This window comes from Piliocolobus tephrosceles, chromosome 10 (genome assembly GCF_002776525.5).
Source record: "Piliocolobus tephrosceles isolate RC106 chromosome 10, ASM277652v3, whole genome shotgun sequence".
Taxonomy (NCBI): Eukaryota; Metazoa; Chordata; class Mammalia; order Primates; family Cercopithecidae; genus Piliocolobus; species Piliocolobus tephrosceles.
In genome coordinates this window covers 122,218,709-122,235,221 of record NC_045443.1, presented here as the reverse complement: position 1 = coordinate 122,235,221, position 16,513 = coordinate 122,218,709, and the positions used below count along the sequence as shown (strand labels likewise).

At 60.0% G+C, this 16,513-nt stretch overlaps 1 protein-coding gene across 26 annotated transcripts in view; it reads left to right on the top strand.

Moving 5' to 3' along the window:
- Positions 1–16,513, top strand: part of NCOR2 (nuclear receptor corepressor 2) — a 240,904-nt gene that overhangs the window by 171,009 nt on the left and 53,382 nt on the right. For all 26 annotated transcript variants that reach the window (XM_026457393.1, XM_026457404.1, XM_026457401.1 and 23 more), the window contains one exon: positions 10,982–11,124. In XM_026457393.1, the coding sequence (XP_026313178.1) occupies positions 10,982–11,124 (143 nt within the window). The remainder of the gene's footprint in view (positions 1–10,981; positions 11,125–16,513) is intronic.

Below are 16,513 nucleotides of genomic sequence, written 5' to 3'. Positions count from 1 at the left end.
CTCCAGGTCATGACTTACGGAGGGAACAAAGGCCCTTTATAGCGAATGCTCCTGGCACATAAGGGCAGGTGTATCTGAGAACAGGCTGGACCACGGGGCTTCTGGACCCGGCCCCGCCCTCCACTGTAGTTTTGGGGGGTGCTGAGGGTCCCCACAGCCCTGAGAAGACCCCCATAGCCCCCACCTTCACCCCGGGACCCTGCCCCTCACCCTCAGAGCTCCTTCAGGGGCCCTCTGCCCTCCACCCCCCAGGCTGAGGTGAGCCTGGACCCAGAGACACCCTTGCACCTTTCAGGAAGGGGGCCCGCCTGCCGCTGCAGCGGGTCAGGCTCTGTGTGTGGTGGGCGAGAGGCATGCCAGGGGGGCCTGGGCACGTATCCAGCTGGTAGGGCCTGGCGCTGCTGTCAGCCCCCAGAGAGGCCGGGTTGTTTCTGTGTCTTAAATGTCCACTTGGTGGTTTCTGGTGTGTATTTCATTATAGGCTGCAAAAGAAGCTTTACTGAGACTGTGTGATTCCCCCCGCGTTTTATTTAATTTTGATATGATACACATAACCTGAAGCTCACCATTCTAACCACTGGAAAGTGAACATCTCAGTGGCGTTGCGTACATCTGCATTGGTGTGCAACCCTCCCCACTGTCTAGTTCCGGAACTTTTTCTCACCCCAGATGGAAATCCCATACCCATTAGCAGTCCCTCCCAGGGCCCCGCCCCAGCCCTGCCAGCCCCTGGCAGCCACTAATGCACTCTCTGTCTCTGTGGATTGGCCTGTTCCGGGCGTTTCCAATGAATGGCATCCTGCAGTGTGTGGCCTTTTGTGTCTGGCTCCTTTCTCAGAGCATGATGGTTCTGGGGTTCATCTGAGTAGCTTTGTATGGCTGAATAATATTCCGTCACCTGCGCGGGCCACATTTTGTCGGTCGTTCATCTCTTGGGGACATGCGGGTTGTTTCCGTGTGGCTGTTGTGAAGAGTGCTGCTGTGAGCATTTGTGTAAAATTATACGAGATTTTTAATCATACGTGAGTCCCTGGGATCTTAGCCCGTTGGCTGGAAGATTGCCCAGAGCACCCACCTATCGGAGGACTCCGCGTGGATGTCCCCGAATGGTCAGCCCGGGGTCCCACCGCCTCTCCATCCCCTCTCATGTCTCCTGCTGTCACCACCACCTCTTCACCGGTGACCCCCCCATTGCCTGAGAACTGGGAGACAGCGCCTGCCCTCTCTTTGCCTTCTGGAAGGGCAGATCCGGAGGCTGGGAGGACGGCTGGGGATGACTCACCGGCAGAGAGGAGCCCGTGTCCCACCATCTCAAGGTTGGGTTCTCAGTGACGACAGTGAGCTCATCCTGGGTTCTGCCCGTGGAGGTGGCAGTGAGAGTCCCCTGGGGGCCGTGCACGTGGAGGCCCTGCTCAGTGACATTTGTAATGATGCCGTGAGCAGCAGCGTGCTCGTCTGCCGTGAATTACAGCAATGTGGACAATTGCTGCTCAGGGTGGCTGCTAATGGCTGTGTGTTCCAGGCGGTGGCAGGAGGGAGCGGGGGTGGGGCAGGGAGACAGGTGCTGGCAGCCCCCAGCAACTCCTCCACAGGGGGTCGGGGTGGAGAAGCTAGGAAAGTTCTGGAGCCCCCGCCTAGAAAACCAAGAGTTAGGAAAAGGGATTGGAGAAGCGGCTGTTGCTGAGGCAGATGGTCTCCGCCCATCCTTTACCCACCATTTCAGCAACACAGTGCCTAACCCTCTGCATGGCAGGGGCACTCAGGAATGAGCCAGCCCCACCCCTCCCTCGGGGAGCCGGGCAGATAAGCGGCCAGGTTTCCCCAGGGCCTTCGGACCCCAGCCTGCCTGAAGCCTCTGCAAGACTTTAGCAGCATTGCCCTGGAGGATGAGCAGCAGTGGGGCCCCATCCCTCGGGAGAAACCAAGTCTCAACCCCTGGATGTTTCCGCTGTGTGACCTCAGGCAAGCTGGTCAACCTCTCTGTGCCTCAGTTTCTTCATCTGTACAGTGGGAGTCAAGGAGCACCCACTGTGTGTTTCCTGTGGCTGCCATAATAAAGGGTCATGAACTGGGTGGCTTAAAATAAATGTATTCTCTGACTCTTCTGGAGGTGAGAAGTCCAAGTTGAAGGCATCCGAGAGGCTGCGTTCCCTCCAGAGGCTCTGGGGAGGAGCCTGCCTTGCCTCCCCCAGCCCCTGGCGCCTGCCAGCAGCCTTGGCGGTCCTTGGCTCATGACCGTGTCCCTCCAGGCTCTGCCTTCGCCTTTGTGTGCCTTTCTCCCTGCGTGTCTCTGTCCACATTTCCCTCTTCTTACGAGGACCCACCCCAATCCAGTATGACCCCACGTTGACTTGATCACATCTGCAAGCATCCTTTTTCCAAATAAGGTCACATCATAGGTTCTGGTGGACATGAAGCATTGGGGGATGCTCTCCAACCCAGCACACCCCCCTTCATGGGGTTTTGGTGAACGTACGCGGAAGAGCTGAGGGCAGTGCCACCTGGGCCATACTGACTTCCCCATCACTTTGTAGCCACAAGCAGCTCCTTAGCCCCCGACCTCGGCCTGGCCCATCTGTTTCACCCTCAGTTTCCATCGTACTCTCAGATGAGGCAGAGATGCTACCTCCCAGGGGCACCTTAAAGGCGGAGCGAGCCACATAGGTATAGTCCTTGGTATACAGTAGCCACTCAAGTGGTAGGCTGTCAGCTCAGGGGCAGTCTCCGGACCTTGCTTCCTAGGTTTCGGTCCCAGCTCTGCCTCCTGCAGAGTCTGACCCTGAGCAGATGCCTGCACCTCGGGGCCTCAGCCCCCCGCCACCTCTGTCTTCGCCCCAGGGATGGGGGTCGGAGGTAAGTCACTGGCCAAGCAAATGTACAGTGACAATTGGAGGAACTTCCATGGTGCTGGGGGCCGCCAGTCAGAGGGCTCCCCCGAGGAAGGGGCTGACACCCAGAGCACGAAATAATAGTGAATATCACCCAGTAACACCGTGGAGGCTGTCCTGCGCGCAGGGCACTGCTGGAAGCTTTGTGTGTATGAAGTCACTTCATCTCTACCAGCCTGACTAGGAGGTAGGCGCTGTTACTACTTCTGTTATTCAAATGAGGATACCGAGGCCCAGAGAGGTTTAGTGAGCAGCCCAGGGTCACACAGCCGTGAAGTGGTAGAGCTGGGATTTGAACCCAGGCATTCCACTTGCAGAGTAAGAATGGGGTTGGTGTGAGGGCTGAATGAGTTAGTCCATGAGCCAAGCTGTTGACCAGATAACAAAGGCAGGATAGGCATGTGCAAAGGCCCCGTGGCAGAGGCAGTATAGCCCTATGAGAAGTGATTGAAGCCCAGAAGGTAGAGGGACCACCGGGAGCCTGGCCTTGACAGCCTGGGATAGAGTTTAACTATTACTCTAGAGCGTGGGAGGCCACTGGGGAGGGGCTGGGGACATCATGGCTGTAGGGTTTTGGGTGGGCAAGTGAGCACCTTCCCTTCTTGTGTGCACGGGGCTGTGGCTGCCTGCCCTGAGGCTCACGCTGCCTGAGGACGGGGAATGCTCAGGAGGCAGCTTCCCCAGGAATCGGGCAGCTCTGGGGAGCTGGCCGCCTGCCCTCAGGCCCAGCGCCATGTGGGGAAGGAGGGGCAGGGCAGGAGCAGGGCTGGGTTGAGGGACTTGGTTCCCCTGGGAAAGGTCAGCCTGGCCTGGCTTGGAAGCCCAACCCAGCTGTGCGAGAGGCCCGCGGCTCTGCTGGCAGCTCCTCCAGGCCCCAGCCCTCTTCTCTGGCGGCAGAGAACCTGCTGTGGAGTGGGTGGGGAGGCTCCTGGTCACACCACTGTCACACCATTCTAGAACAGGAGTAAGCTCTGGCCCGCCTCCGGGCCGCCAGTCTTTCCCAGCTTCCAGGGAGCGGCCCCCAGTGGGAGGACGTGCAAGACCAGGCCCTGGTGGCTCCGGTGAGCCCAGGCAGACCCCAGAGGCCTCCCCCAGGAGCTCCAGCTGCCTTGCCTAGTGGCCTTACCGCTTTCCACGCGAGCGAGGCAGGAACCACTCATTGCTATGCGCATGGGCTGGCCTGACGGGCTTTTATCGATGAAGCATCTAAGGCGTGGGAAGGGGAGGGGTGAGCCCCCAGTCCTGGAGCCTGGAGAGCAGGACCTCCCCCATTGCATGTCCACAGGGAAAGCCTCGGGCTGTGCCCACCATGGGCACCCCAAAAGAGGAGCGCCTGTGTGCTTGGCCGCACAAAGCTGCCAGAGCTTACAGTGGGGTGGGCGGGCCAGTAGGCAGTGCTGCTGCTCCTGGGTTTGGGTCTGCCCGGCTACTTCCTGGTGCAGCTGTCCATCAGGGCCCGGCAGGAGGCAACACTCGGGGTGTGTGACTCAGGAGGGTGGTATACCAGGCAGGGATGGTGCAGTGCCTCGGGGCTTGCATCCGAGGAGACTGTCACCACATGTGGTCTGAAGAGGGATCACTAGGGAGGGTGCGTGTCTGGGGCTGGTTGGCCTCCCGGCCGGATATGTCACAGTCTGTTGTGATGGTTTGGAAGGAGGAGAAAGTTGGGGTTTCTGCAGGAACTTGGGGTACAGCCAGACACAGGGGCAAGGTCTGGACCAACTCTTGCTCCTGTCAGCACCCTTGAAGATGAGATCAGGCATCGACAAGCCCCTCTTCCCTCCTGCGGGAGACCCATGAATTCGCATCCACATGGCTCCTGACTCAGGGAAGGAGCACCTGGCGGTTGATGCGGTCGTAATGATGCCTGTTGTCACGTGGTGAGGCTGGTACTCACGAGCAAGGCAGGCCCCCCACACGCGTGTGTACACATGCACGCGTACACACGACTTCTGCTTTGCACAGGAGAAGACCAAGGCTGGAGGGAGAGCCAGTGCTCACCTAGCACACTGCGGTGGACATGGGGCATGGGGTGGGCTGTCTGACCCCCCACGCTGGCTTCCCGCTTTGCTCTGCTCTGTAGGAAAACGTGACATTGAAGGGTGTAACGTAGCACTTCCGGAAATGGTAGGCGAGACAGTGCCAGGTCGTATGCAGGTGACTTTATTTCATCTTAATGAGTCTGGTTTTTTTTTGAGAGCTGGGAGAAGACGTAGCTTGTTCACATTGTACCTATGATTTACGGGTATAATTGCTGATGCGGAGGCTAAGGCAGATAGCAAGGCTGACTTTTGAAAGAGTAGATGGAGAGAAAAGAGTGGGGAGGTGCAAGTCCAGGTGTGATGTTATCCAGCCAACATCCTGATGGGATTTCAGGATGGCAGGAGTTCGGGAAGTCCTGACAATCAGGAGGTGCCCGGCCTGTCAGGGGTGTCAACGCGGAGGCACCGTCCACGTGGAACACCCCCAGGGCTTGGGGTTTCCGAAATGAGGAAGTGGCATGACTCAGGCCCAAGACGGCTGGTTCTTTTCCTCCCAACTTTGATAGGGTTTTGGGCAGAACATGCTGAGTGTCTCAGGGAAAAGGACAGCTGGAGGGCGGTGGTCAATGCCCCGCTCTGGCAGGCAGCCTGTGAGTCTTCATGGAAGGGGCGGGAAACATCAAGGCTGGAGGTGACTGGCTGGGGTGGGGAGAGCGAGTGTGTTTCCAGGGTTGGGGGCGGACTTCCAAGAGAAAACAGCGGCGACATCCCCAGATTCAGGTGGGTGCCGGTGTGGTCCTCTCGGAGTCCTAGCTGTGGGTGCAGGTCTGCAGACCCTTGGAGAAAAGCAGCTTGGGAGCATCTGAGCAGGGCCGCAGGCCTCCCTGAGGGCCGGAGCACCTGAGCCGAGGAGGCTGAGTCCTGGCCCCCACAAGAACAGCTCGTCATGGGCCCCCAGATAGCATGTGGGACGCTGCCCCATGGGTGCCCAGAGCAGGATTAGCCAAGAGGAGCCCCAAGCACCTACCCCTGTGGCCACCGGGCCCCTGCGCCTATCTCTCCACTCTGTCTGTGACTCAGACCTCCTGGCTGGACTTCCTGTCTTGGTCAATTTCACTTCCTAGTTCCTGCCTCCTGACTCTTCAGAACGAAACTCCTTCCTTAGAAATTAGAAGTAGGGTCGGGGAATCCAGACCACAGGGCATGGTGGCAGAATCTACCATCTCCGCCCTGGCACAGAGTGTGGGGGGCATGTGCCTGGGTGTCAAGGGGGATACCCCAGCCTCTTTTGGGAGGGTGCAGAGCTAAACCCACAGCTCCCTCTTCCTTTGCAAGCTCCTTACCAGGGAACCAGACGGGTGGCAACGATGCCCAGGGTGCCCAGGAGGCCCCAGACACCTGCCGATGAGCAGTGGAATGAGGGAGCTAATTTCAGAGGCGGCAAAAGCTATGAAGATGATCAAACCCTGGGATGGCAGGGCGACGGGGGGTTCACTTTGGAGGGGCGGGCAAAGAAAGGTTCTCTGAGGAGCTATCACTTGAGCCAAGACCAGAGGGAGGACGAGGCACATCCGTGAGAAAGCCGTGGAGGTGGCAGGAGCAGCCAGTGCAAAGGCCCTGGGGCATACACGAGTGACCCAGGGCGAGGCTGGGAGGGTGCATGGAGCTGGCTCCATAAGGGTTGCCCAGGCCATCCTAGGGCCTTTGGATTTTATTCCCAGAGCTTCAGGTGGTCGCTGGAAGATTTTAAGCAGAGGAATGATTTGATGGGGTTGGCATCCTTAAAAGTGCACTGAGACCTCCCCTGCAGAGGATGGAGGGTGGGACTCAGGTGGAGAGGCCCAGATCCCGGATGTGGCTGAGGTTTGTTGCCCTCCCCTGGCATCATGCCCCAGGATGAGGGCTGGGGCATTCCAGAGACACCTTCTGCTCCCCAGGTTTTCAGGGGCAGGATGGAAGGGCTGGGGGTTAAAGGCAAAAGCAGGTTAATGATCCCAGAGTCAGGGAAGTCGGTCGTGACCTGAATCTAGGCTCCAAAGTTCAGCTCAGTTAACTTTCAACCTCCTGGGAGGCTCCCTGGCATTTCCGACAGTGTTCCTTCACGGCTGCAGGGGCTCTCAGAGGACAAAAGGGGCAGGTGTTATCCCGAGATCCCCCAGCAGCAGAGGGCCCTTTGGGGACCCCAAATCCCCAAATCCTTCCCCCTCCCTTAAATGGTTGGAGGTCTTGTGTGCACCTGACAAAGGCTCGTCAAATCCCAGGCTCCCTTTGGAATGCGAGACCAGCCCTGCTGCCCACCCATAGCCCCCGACGGAGGGCTCAGTGGGCCTCGGCAGCATCAGGCCAGGCAGGGGACAGAGCTCAGGTGGAACTGACACGGAGAGTGGGGGGACGGGTTGAGGGGATGACGGCGGAAGAAGCTGTTTGCTCCCCGTCTGCCGGGGGTGGAGAAGCTCTGTTTTTCTGGAACCCTCATCTGTTCTTACCACTGCTGACGCCGCCACCGCCGCGGATGGGGAGACAGGGAGGGGGAGCCAGTGCCAAGTTGGCCCGCCCCTTGTGAACCTGGGCCTCTGCCACGCTCCCCCGCCCGCCCGCCCGCCGCGAGCCTCGTCTGGAGGTCACATTCAGTCCTGCCGCGTCTCGCTGGGTCAGGCAGCAGGAAGATCAGAGCTGAGCCCGGCTGCGGGTGACACGGCTGCCCTGCTGGACCTGGGTCCTTGGATTTTGCCCGGCCCGGGGGTCTGTGGGCCCTGGCCAGCACTGCTCGCTGAGTGTCCGCACTGGGCACATTGGTGCTGGAGGAGCTCGGCACGCGGCGCCCCAGCGATGCCTGGCCCAGGGGTGCCCCACATGCACCACTGACAACTTCCCACCACCCACCACCCTCGGGGAAGGGCATCTCGCGCGCCCACAGCGGCTTGGGGACAGCGTCAGAGGTGGCAGCAGCCGCTGGAGGAGCCCCGGGCCACCACAGGCAGGCGGGCTTGCAAGGAGCTGCCTCCCGCCCCTCTCGAGCCAGCCTCCGCCCGCCGCGTCCCTCCCTCCCTCGCTCCCTCCCTCCCTCCCTCCCTCACCGTGGGACGGAGAAGGATGTGAGGCTGAGCTGAGCCGCCAGCAGACGCCAGCCAGCAGCCTCGCAGAGCCGGCCGTGGCCGCCCAGCCTGCCGGCCCACTTCTCTGGGCCCGCTCCCCGGGGCATCTTCCCAGCCCTATGTTTCCGGAAAACTTGGCCGAGGGGGAGACGCGGATGAGAGGATGTGAGTGAGTGGTCCTGGGGAGGGGATGGGGGACTGCGGGTGCAGGGACAGGGACCGCAACGTGGCCGTCTGGGATTTGAGGCTGGGCAGCTGAGGCAGCTGGGGAGTTGGAGTTCTGGGCCCCTGGAGTGGATGGGGGTCCCAGCCCATCCGTTCCCCCGTGCCCCCTCCTCTCTCTCTCTGCTGGGCTGAGGCTCTCCTGGAAGCAGGGGTGGGACCTGGATCTGTGCCTGGGAAGGTCTGTGATGCTGTACGCAGAGGGGGTCTCTCCAGGTGGACGGGGGCTTCAAGCTGGGTCTGGCGGGGTGGGCTCCAAGGCACAGTGGGGTGGAAAGTCCTTCTCCCTGTGCCCGGCACCCTCTGCCTGGGTTTCCCAAAACAGAAACCAGAGGAAGCCAGTGCCAGCCTGCCCCTACCCCGAGGCCCTGGCCGGCGCTAATGGAACACCCACTCTGGCCCCTCACAGGGCAGTTAAGGAAACTGAGGCCGGAGAGCAGAAGGGCTGGCCGAGATTGCTGGCGAGCTCTGGCCAGGTGCCCGGGTGACTCTGCCCATTGCTCCTTTGGGAGCCGCGTGTTTTCAGGAAGGACCGGGTGACCCCCATCCCCACCTCCATCCCCTCTCCCCTGCCCTCAGCCCTCTCCCACTGCCCCCATGATCGGAGTTAATTAGGGTCCCCAACCCCCAGCCAGGCTCCTAGCCACCTCCTTATTTATTGACTGAGTTTGGAAATGTCAACCTCCCCAGCGTCGTCGGGCCACCCCCCGGGCTCTCCATGCCCACCCAACCCGGCAGGCCCAGATGGGAGACCCGCCCTCTCCCACCCGGGTTCCAGGCCTGTGATCCCTCTGGCCCGGCGTGTTTGCCTGGGCCCTCTTGGCCCCGGCTGGGGAAATATAAATAAACGCACGGCCCCGTCCACCAGGTTCTGGAAGTGGCAGCTGCTGCTGGCGCGGGCGGAGGGAAAGGTCAGGGGCCGGGTGCCACTTGATCCCACGCCCCGGCCCTCCCCTTCTGCGCCTGTCCTTGAGGAACCCTGAGGAGCGGGCCGTGAGGCCACGTGGCTCCCAGGGCCACAGCGGGCGAGCAGATGGCCTGTCAGTCAGTGCCACCCCCACGCCACAGGGGCCAGAGGACCCGGAGGGCAGGAAGTCTGGGGCCCCATGCCCACGTTGCGCGCCTTGGCTGGTCCTCTAAGCTTGGGTGAGTTGGCGGGACCCTCTGAAATCCCCCCAGGAGATTTCCCCCTCCTGGGCATGGGAAAATGGTCACAGCCGTGACAGCAAGGATGAGACGGAACCAAGTCTTTGAAGGGCTTTGCAAACTCTGTGTGTCACTTAGCCATGCCATGGGCTGATGTGTTGATGTTTCTGCTGCTGTTATTTTATTTGCATTAGAGCCTTGTGTGTAGCAGGCAGGCAGCCGGCACGTGGGTGGGTAGGTGGGTGGGTAGGTGGATGGATGAATGAAGGAAGGAAGGAAGGAAGGAAGGAAGGAAGGAGGGAGGGAGGGAAGGAAGGAAGGAAGGAATGAATGAAAATACCAACACAAACGGCTGCCCCTCGGCTCCACGACCCCTGAACCATTTGAGCTGGAGCTTGGCTTGCAGATTGATTTGATTCAAGGAAAATGGTCAAAAACTTCATTATGGGAAATCCTTCATGAAAGTCCTTACAAGTATAGCTCCAGCTCAGGGAAGCTGCCAAGTCCCAAGCTACGTGATTCAGCCTTGGGGCCTGCTGCCCTGGAGGGGCACCCTCTTGCTGCACATCCCCCTAGGTCAGGAGCGCTCCCTGTCTCTCCCACAGCCCTGGGAAAGTGGGCAGGTCCTACCTGCACGGGCTGGCTGGGCCATACAAGGTCACGCCGCTGGAGACACAGGCATAAATATAGAGCTCCCTGGCCTGTGCCTGTGTGTGCCACAGTTCGCCCGGCAGATGGGCCGAGGCCGGGGGCTTGGCTTCCCAGGCGCTGCCTCCGGTGCAGCAGGGGCTGGGTTTCTGCTGAGCCTGGTGTTTGTGGCCTTGAAACTAGAACGTGGGGGGCGGCATGCCACTCTGGCCTGAGACCTGGGGATGGAGGGAACTTTTTTTGCCAATTTGTGGAGGGTCTCTTCCCACAGCAGGAGGTCTGTGAGGCTGAGAGAACCTCCTGGTGGTGCGGGTTGGGGTTTGAGAGCAAATTCCAGCTGCCCAACCCAGCCTGGTGGGCCTCGAGTCCCGAGTGGGCCTTTAGGTGCCCTTAGGGAGTTTGGGCCCTGGAGGTGCCCCAGTTAACCTGGGCCCGGAGGCTCCTGGCCCCAGCTCACCCCCACCCTGACCTCCACCCTTCCATCCCCTGCTCACCACGTCCCTTCCTTTCCCTGGGCCGGTGTGGCCGGAAAACAACCGTCTCCCGAGGCCTCGCCTGCAGCTGTGAGCGAGTGTCAGGGCTGGGTCACGTCGCCGCCCTCCCGCCCAGCTTGGGGGAGGCAGGAGAGGTGGGGCCTGGGCAGAGGCTGTGCATCCTGGACATTCACAGCCCTCCGCCCCCAGACTTCTGCGTGGTGGCTCGGTTGGGCTTCACCTGTCGCTTTTGGCTCCTCCAGCCCCGGCCTTTCCCATGCATCCTGGCCTGGAGTCAAGTGACTGAGAAACCAGACCCCAGAGGCCAGCCCTACCACCCTCTAGTACCTTCCCCGCCAGGGGACACGTGGCCCATCGCTGTCTCTTCTTCCCGAGGTCCTGGGCCTGAGCAGGGAGCCCCAGGCTGGGTTTCTGCTCCAGGCCCGTTTGCCCCCCAGGCCATGTACGCAGGCCCCCTCTGCCTGCCGGGCCTGGCCGCCCCTCACTGCCCTCCTCTCCCGAGGCAGGTCTCCTGGAACACGGCCGCAACTGGTCGGCCATCGCCCGGATGGTGGGCTCCAAGACTGTGTCGCAGTGTAAGAACTTCTACTTCAACTACAAGAAGAGGCAGAACCTCGATGAGATCTTGCAGCAGCACAAGCTGAAGATGGTGAGTCCACAGCCGCCTGCGCCGCGCCTCCGGGGGGCTGGGAGAGGAGCCCAGGCTGCCTCAGGAGGTGTCTCTGCACCCCAGGAGGCATGAGCCAGGGAGGGGCTGTTATGCCGCCTTGTTAGAACTCAGCTTCTGGGGGTTCAAGCCTGGGAGTGCCCCGAGATGGCTGTAGCCCGCAATGCTGCTGTGTGTCCCTGCCCTGGAGAAGGGCCAGGCCAGGCGGCCCTCCACCCCCACCCTGACCCTGCTCCGATCAGACAGACACCTCTGGGGGCCCTCAGCCCCAGCTCAGGGTGTGGGGGAAGGAGCGCGGTGGACCAGACTGACTCAGCCAGGAATTCAGGCTGTCAGCGCGTTGGAATGAGGACCCGGAGGCAAATGGGTCCTGAGTGAGCAGCTCCCCCGCCCCATTTGACCTCACAGCTTTAGGGCTGCTGTGGCAGGGGAGGGACAGGTCTAGGGGGCGGGGAGCGGACATCGCAGCCCCAGCATCCTGGAGGGCTTGAGGCAGGCCCCGGGAGGCTGAGACCCTTCCCTCCTGCACGAGCACAGAAGGTGCAGGCCCGCCTCGCCGCCTAATGGCCTCCAAGGAGTAGCCGCTTCTTCCACAGCTGATTCTGGGAATCAAGGAGCATTTTGAGGGAGACCTCTGCTGCTTTCCTTCTCTCCTTCACTACCTCTCTCCTTCCCTTCCTCCCTCCTTTCTCCCTCGTTGACATGCTTGCCAAGCATTTTAGAGCTGGGAAAACTGAGGCTTAGCCAGGCTCATATGCAACTGAATTGGGATTTGTACCCACAGTTATGAGATCAGCACCCACGCTCCTCATCGCTAGGCTGCGTGTTTCCTCATTGATACAGAAGCACGAGGGAGGGGTTGCATAGCTCCCCTCCCCACCTCCCCACCAAACCATGACGTCGGGCTGCCTCGCGCCTGGGTGTGAAGTGTATACAGGGTGTTCCAGACAGGCCATGCCGAACTGCTCCCTCCCTGCAACCTGCCGAGGCCCAGAGAGGGTAAGCAGGCTATGAGGTCACACAGCCTGCAGTGGGAGGGCCAGGTATAGCCTTGCCCTGTTTGAACTCTGCCCAAGCACTGTGCAGAATTTAAGGACATCCTTCCACCCTCCCAAGTGGGTTCTTTGTGAGTCATGTGTGCGCGCGGCTGCTGGTGGCTCCGGGACTGAGGGGGCACAGTCCCACGGCCCTGTGGTCAGTGCTGAAATCCACCCTCTGGCCTCAGGGAGGCCCCTCCCCGTCACTTCCAGTTAAGCAGTGCCCCACGTGCCCTCCACATCAGCCCCTGGGATTTGTCCCCAGAGCTCAGGGCTTCAGGCAGCGCCCTCTTCTGGATGCTTTGGGCTTTCTGGTTGGGTGTAGAGGAAGGCACCGCGTCTGGCTGAATGTGCAGACCTCTGTTCCTAACACCTGCTGAGGTCCCTTATGGCAAAGAGGACCCATGCCACAGCAGCCTGGGGGCGCAGAAGGGGGCCCGGGCCGGGTGGGGGGATGTTGTGGGCCATTGATTCTGTCAGCCAGGTCAGGAGTCTGAAGTGGCCCATCCGGGATGACTCAGGGGCAGGGGTTTGGCCCTGAGCATCTCCCTAGGCACAAAAAGGGCCTCCTGGTTTCTCCCCAGCCTTCCTTTCTTTGTCTCCCTCTTCACCCCGCCTCCCCCTTACCCTGCCTCCCACTCCGGGGCCCCCTCCGCCTGTACCCCATGACCACAGGCGTCTCCTCCCCTGCAGCCTGCTGCCACACAGCCTGGCTTCCCAGGCTTCCGCAGGGTGTGGCCCTACTGTACCCCCAGAGACTCCAAAACCTGAGAGTGGCTTGGAGGACCAGAGACCCCAGCATGGTGAACCGTCCCATTAGGCCCAGGGCGAGACTGGGGTCAAGGCCCAGCTTGTGGATTTGGGCACCCCTGTGACCTTGGGCAGTGAATTCAGGCTTCTAAGCCTCAGTTTCCCCATCTGTAAAGTACGGGAATAACAGTTCTTATCCAGGAGCTCCTGTGAGGAGTGAGCGAGTGATTACCTGTGAGGACCTTAGTGCCTGGCAGAGGGGCAATGCTCTGGGAAGACGACCTGCCCTAGTTACTCTTACTGCTGTGGTTATTATTATTTTATCTTGACGCCGTCTGCCCCCTTCTCAGGGCTGCCTGAGACCCCCTGCTTTTTTTTTTTTTTTTGAGTTGGAAGGTTTTATTAGACTAGGACATTTGTGGGAGGTATGGGCACTGGGCCAAGGTGGCATGGGCCATGCTCAAGGCACCCTGTCGTGTGTAGTAACCACCAGTGAAGCTGCTGGCATGGACAAACACGCAGCCAGCAATCCCACTGACGAGGGCCCTTCTTGAATGGTGTGTGCAGGCACAGCCACAGTGTGCTATGGGTTGGGAGCAGGGACTGGGCCCAGGAGACCTGAGTTTGAATGTAGGCTCTGCCACCTACTAGCTGTGTGGCCTTGGCGAAGTGACCGATGCGCTCTGTGCCTCAGTTTCCCCACCTGTGAAATGGGGATGATAGTGAAACCCACCTCAAAGGGCTGTTGTGGGAATGCACTGGGTGGCTGCCTGCAGAGCGCTTGGAACGCGGCCTCGTGTGCCCCAGGCACTCTGCTAGTGAGAGCTGTGATAGTGCTGATGGTGACGCGCTCACGATTGATTGATTGATTGATTGATTCATCCATTCATTCAAAGAGGCACTCCAGAAGGATGGTGCAAAGCAGGGCTTTGGAGCTGGTGGCTTAGCACCCCAGCTCTGCTGCTTAGTGACTGGGTCCAAGGATACTGGGCTTCACTTCACCTCTCTGTGCCTCAGTTTCCACCTCTGTAAAATGGGGCTAAGAAAGGGACCCAGTCATAGGGCTGTTGAAGAACAAGTGTGTTTCTTTTTGTAAAGGGTGGTGCCTGTTCCTTGGTCAGCCCTCAATAAGCATCCAGTATTATTCTCACTGTCCGTTCAGCAACCCCTTATTGAGCGCCTGCTGTATCCCAGGGAAGCGATGGCAGGTGCCCTGAGGGCAGAGGAATGGATGCGGTTTTCCTACTGGGCTGAGGAGCTGACGCTCCGTTAGTGGACCGTGGAGGGAGTGGAGGCTACATGGAAGGATTCTGAGCTGAGGCACAGCCCCCATCCAGGGCTGGACTCAAGGTGGGTCGTCCTAGTGTCGATGAGAGTGATTCTGATCCGAATGACACAGCTGATAAAGAAGGTGGCCCTTCTGTGCCCTGATGCTGAAGACTCTAGAGGTGTGGGCAGGAGGGGACCCTGAGAACCAGGTTGGGACCCGGATGAGAATGAGTGATTCGGGAGTGTGCAGTTGGTTCTCACTCCTGGCCCACCTTGAAGGAGCACCCTCATATCGAGGGCTGCAGAGAAAGCAGAGTAGATGCAGGGACCCATCATAGGAAGCGGGGCTCAGGCCAGGCCAGCCGTCTTGACAGTGGCCACTCTTGCTGCAGTGGTGAGCTTCCCGTCGCTGCAGTATGCGAGCAGGTCTCACCAGGAGAGGTGCCGCTGAACCTGGTGACCTCCGCCTCCTGCCCCTCCCCTGGGCCTTTCAGTCCTAGGGAGGAGGGCACATCCCAGTGAATCCTAACGCAGTAACAGCCACCTCTGGCTGTTGGCCCAACTCTGTCTGGAGTACAGGAAGACATGTCACCCTTGGCCAGAGAAGGAAGGAGTGGGGAAGCAGAGGGTCAGTGGGTGTCCCCTCCTGCCTTGCACCAGGCCAGGCCCGAGTGTGGCCACAGGTGACGTCAGCAGGAAGTAGGATCCGGCGGGCGGGCGGGGCATGTCCCGGAGTTATGTAACACTTGGCCTCAGTGTCTTCTGCGAGGTTTCCCTCCCCCTCCTTATGGCCGAAGGTTACCCTTTTCTCCCATCTGTGAATGCAGGCCCCTCGGGCTCGGCTTCCATGTTCCTCAGTCTGTCCTTCTCAGCCTTGGCCCGGCCCTGCCTTGTTTTCTGCTGTTAATCTCTTTTACCTGAGGCTGCACAGGCCTGCAGAGAGATGGTCCGGCCAGGAAATGTTTGAACCTGGCCTGCATTCAAATCCAGGCTCCTCGACTCATGAGCTGTGTGGTCTTGTGCATGTGTCTGCCTCTCTGAGCCGCTGTCCCTGTCTATCAGGTTCATTCATCCAAAGACGTAGTTACAGAGCATCTGTTCTGTGCCAGACGCTGTTCCCGGTATGGTGGGAATACAGCAGAGAACAAAGATCCCAGCCCTTGAGGAACCGGTGCGAGAGACAAGTTCGCACACTCAATTTCGGAATGGAGTCTGAAGATGCTATGAGAGGAATGTAGTAGAAAATGATTGATGGTGGAGGTGGGAGGGATGAGCTAATGATGGAGTGATCAGGGAAGACCTCTCTGATGTCTGAGCTAAGGCCCGAAGGAGGTGGGGAAGTGAGTTATGCAGATATCTGGGGCAAGGGTGTCCAGGCAGAGGAACAGCCGGTGCAGAGGCCCTCTGGCTAGGAGGGCAATGTGTTTGTAGCACAGCCCCTGAGGAGGGAAGAGGGGAGAGCAGCTTGGAGAGGCAGGCGGGGTCCAGGACTGGATCACACAGGGCCATGTGGATGGAGGGAGGACTTGGGAATTTTATCCAGGTGTTGGAGAGTTTGAAGCAGGGGGTGGCATGCCCTGATATGCAGAGCAGCTGTGCAGATCCAATAAAGTAATACCAGAAACCGCTTGGCGCATAGTAGGTGCTTAGTAAACATCAGCCGTAATGACCGATGCCATCACCAGCATCTCCTATTCCACACACACCAGATCCCACAGTGCTGGACCATGTATGTAAGGATTAACTGAGACCCAGCCTTGTTGGGGATTCAGGGTGTTGGCACCATCCTGGTCCGCTGCCTCAGAGACCCCACCCTGCCCCCCACAGAGAGACCTTGCTCTCCAGGATGGTGGGCGCCACGAGCAGGCCGACAGGAGACCCCTGTTCCCTGCGAGGCTCTGAGTATCTCCCCTGTCCCAGCCACTGCCCGGGCAGCTCGAGGCACCCAGCCCTGAGTCTTGCCTGAGCCTCTGTCTGCCAAAAATAGATTCGGGAAGCAGGGGCAGCCCTCGGCCGCAGCCGCAGAACCCACATGCCACCACTTTCTCAGGCCGCCACAGGCTCGAACTCTCCTGGGAGAGGCTCAGGGTTCGGGGCTGGGCTGGGACTGGGCCCAGGACATGTGCGGGGTTGCAGAGCTGGGCATCCCCGTGGGCCCTGTGGGCACTGGCAGGGGCAGGACTGCGGCCCTCCGGCCGACTGTTGGTGACGGAAACTGTGACTAACGGACGAGCAGACGTTTCCCTTTTCCTCCCTGCGTTCCAAGCGGCTGTGCTCAGAGGAACCCTGTTTGCTCAGGAAGAAGGCAGGACAGG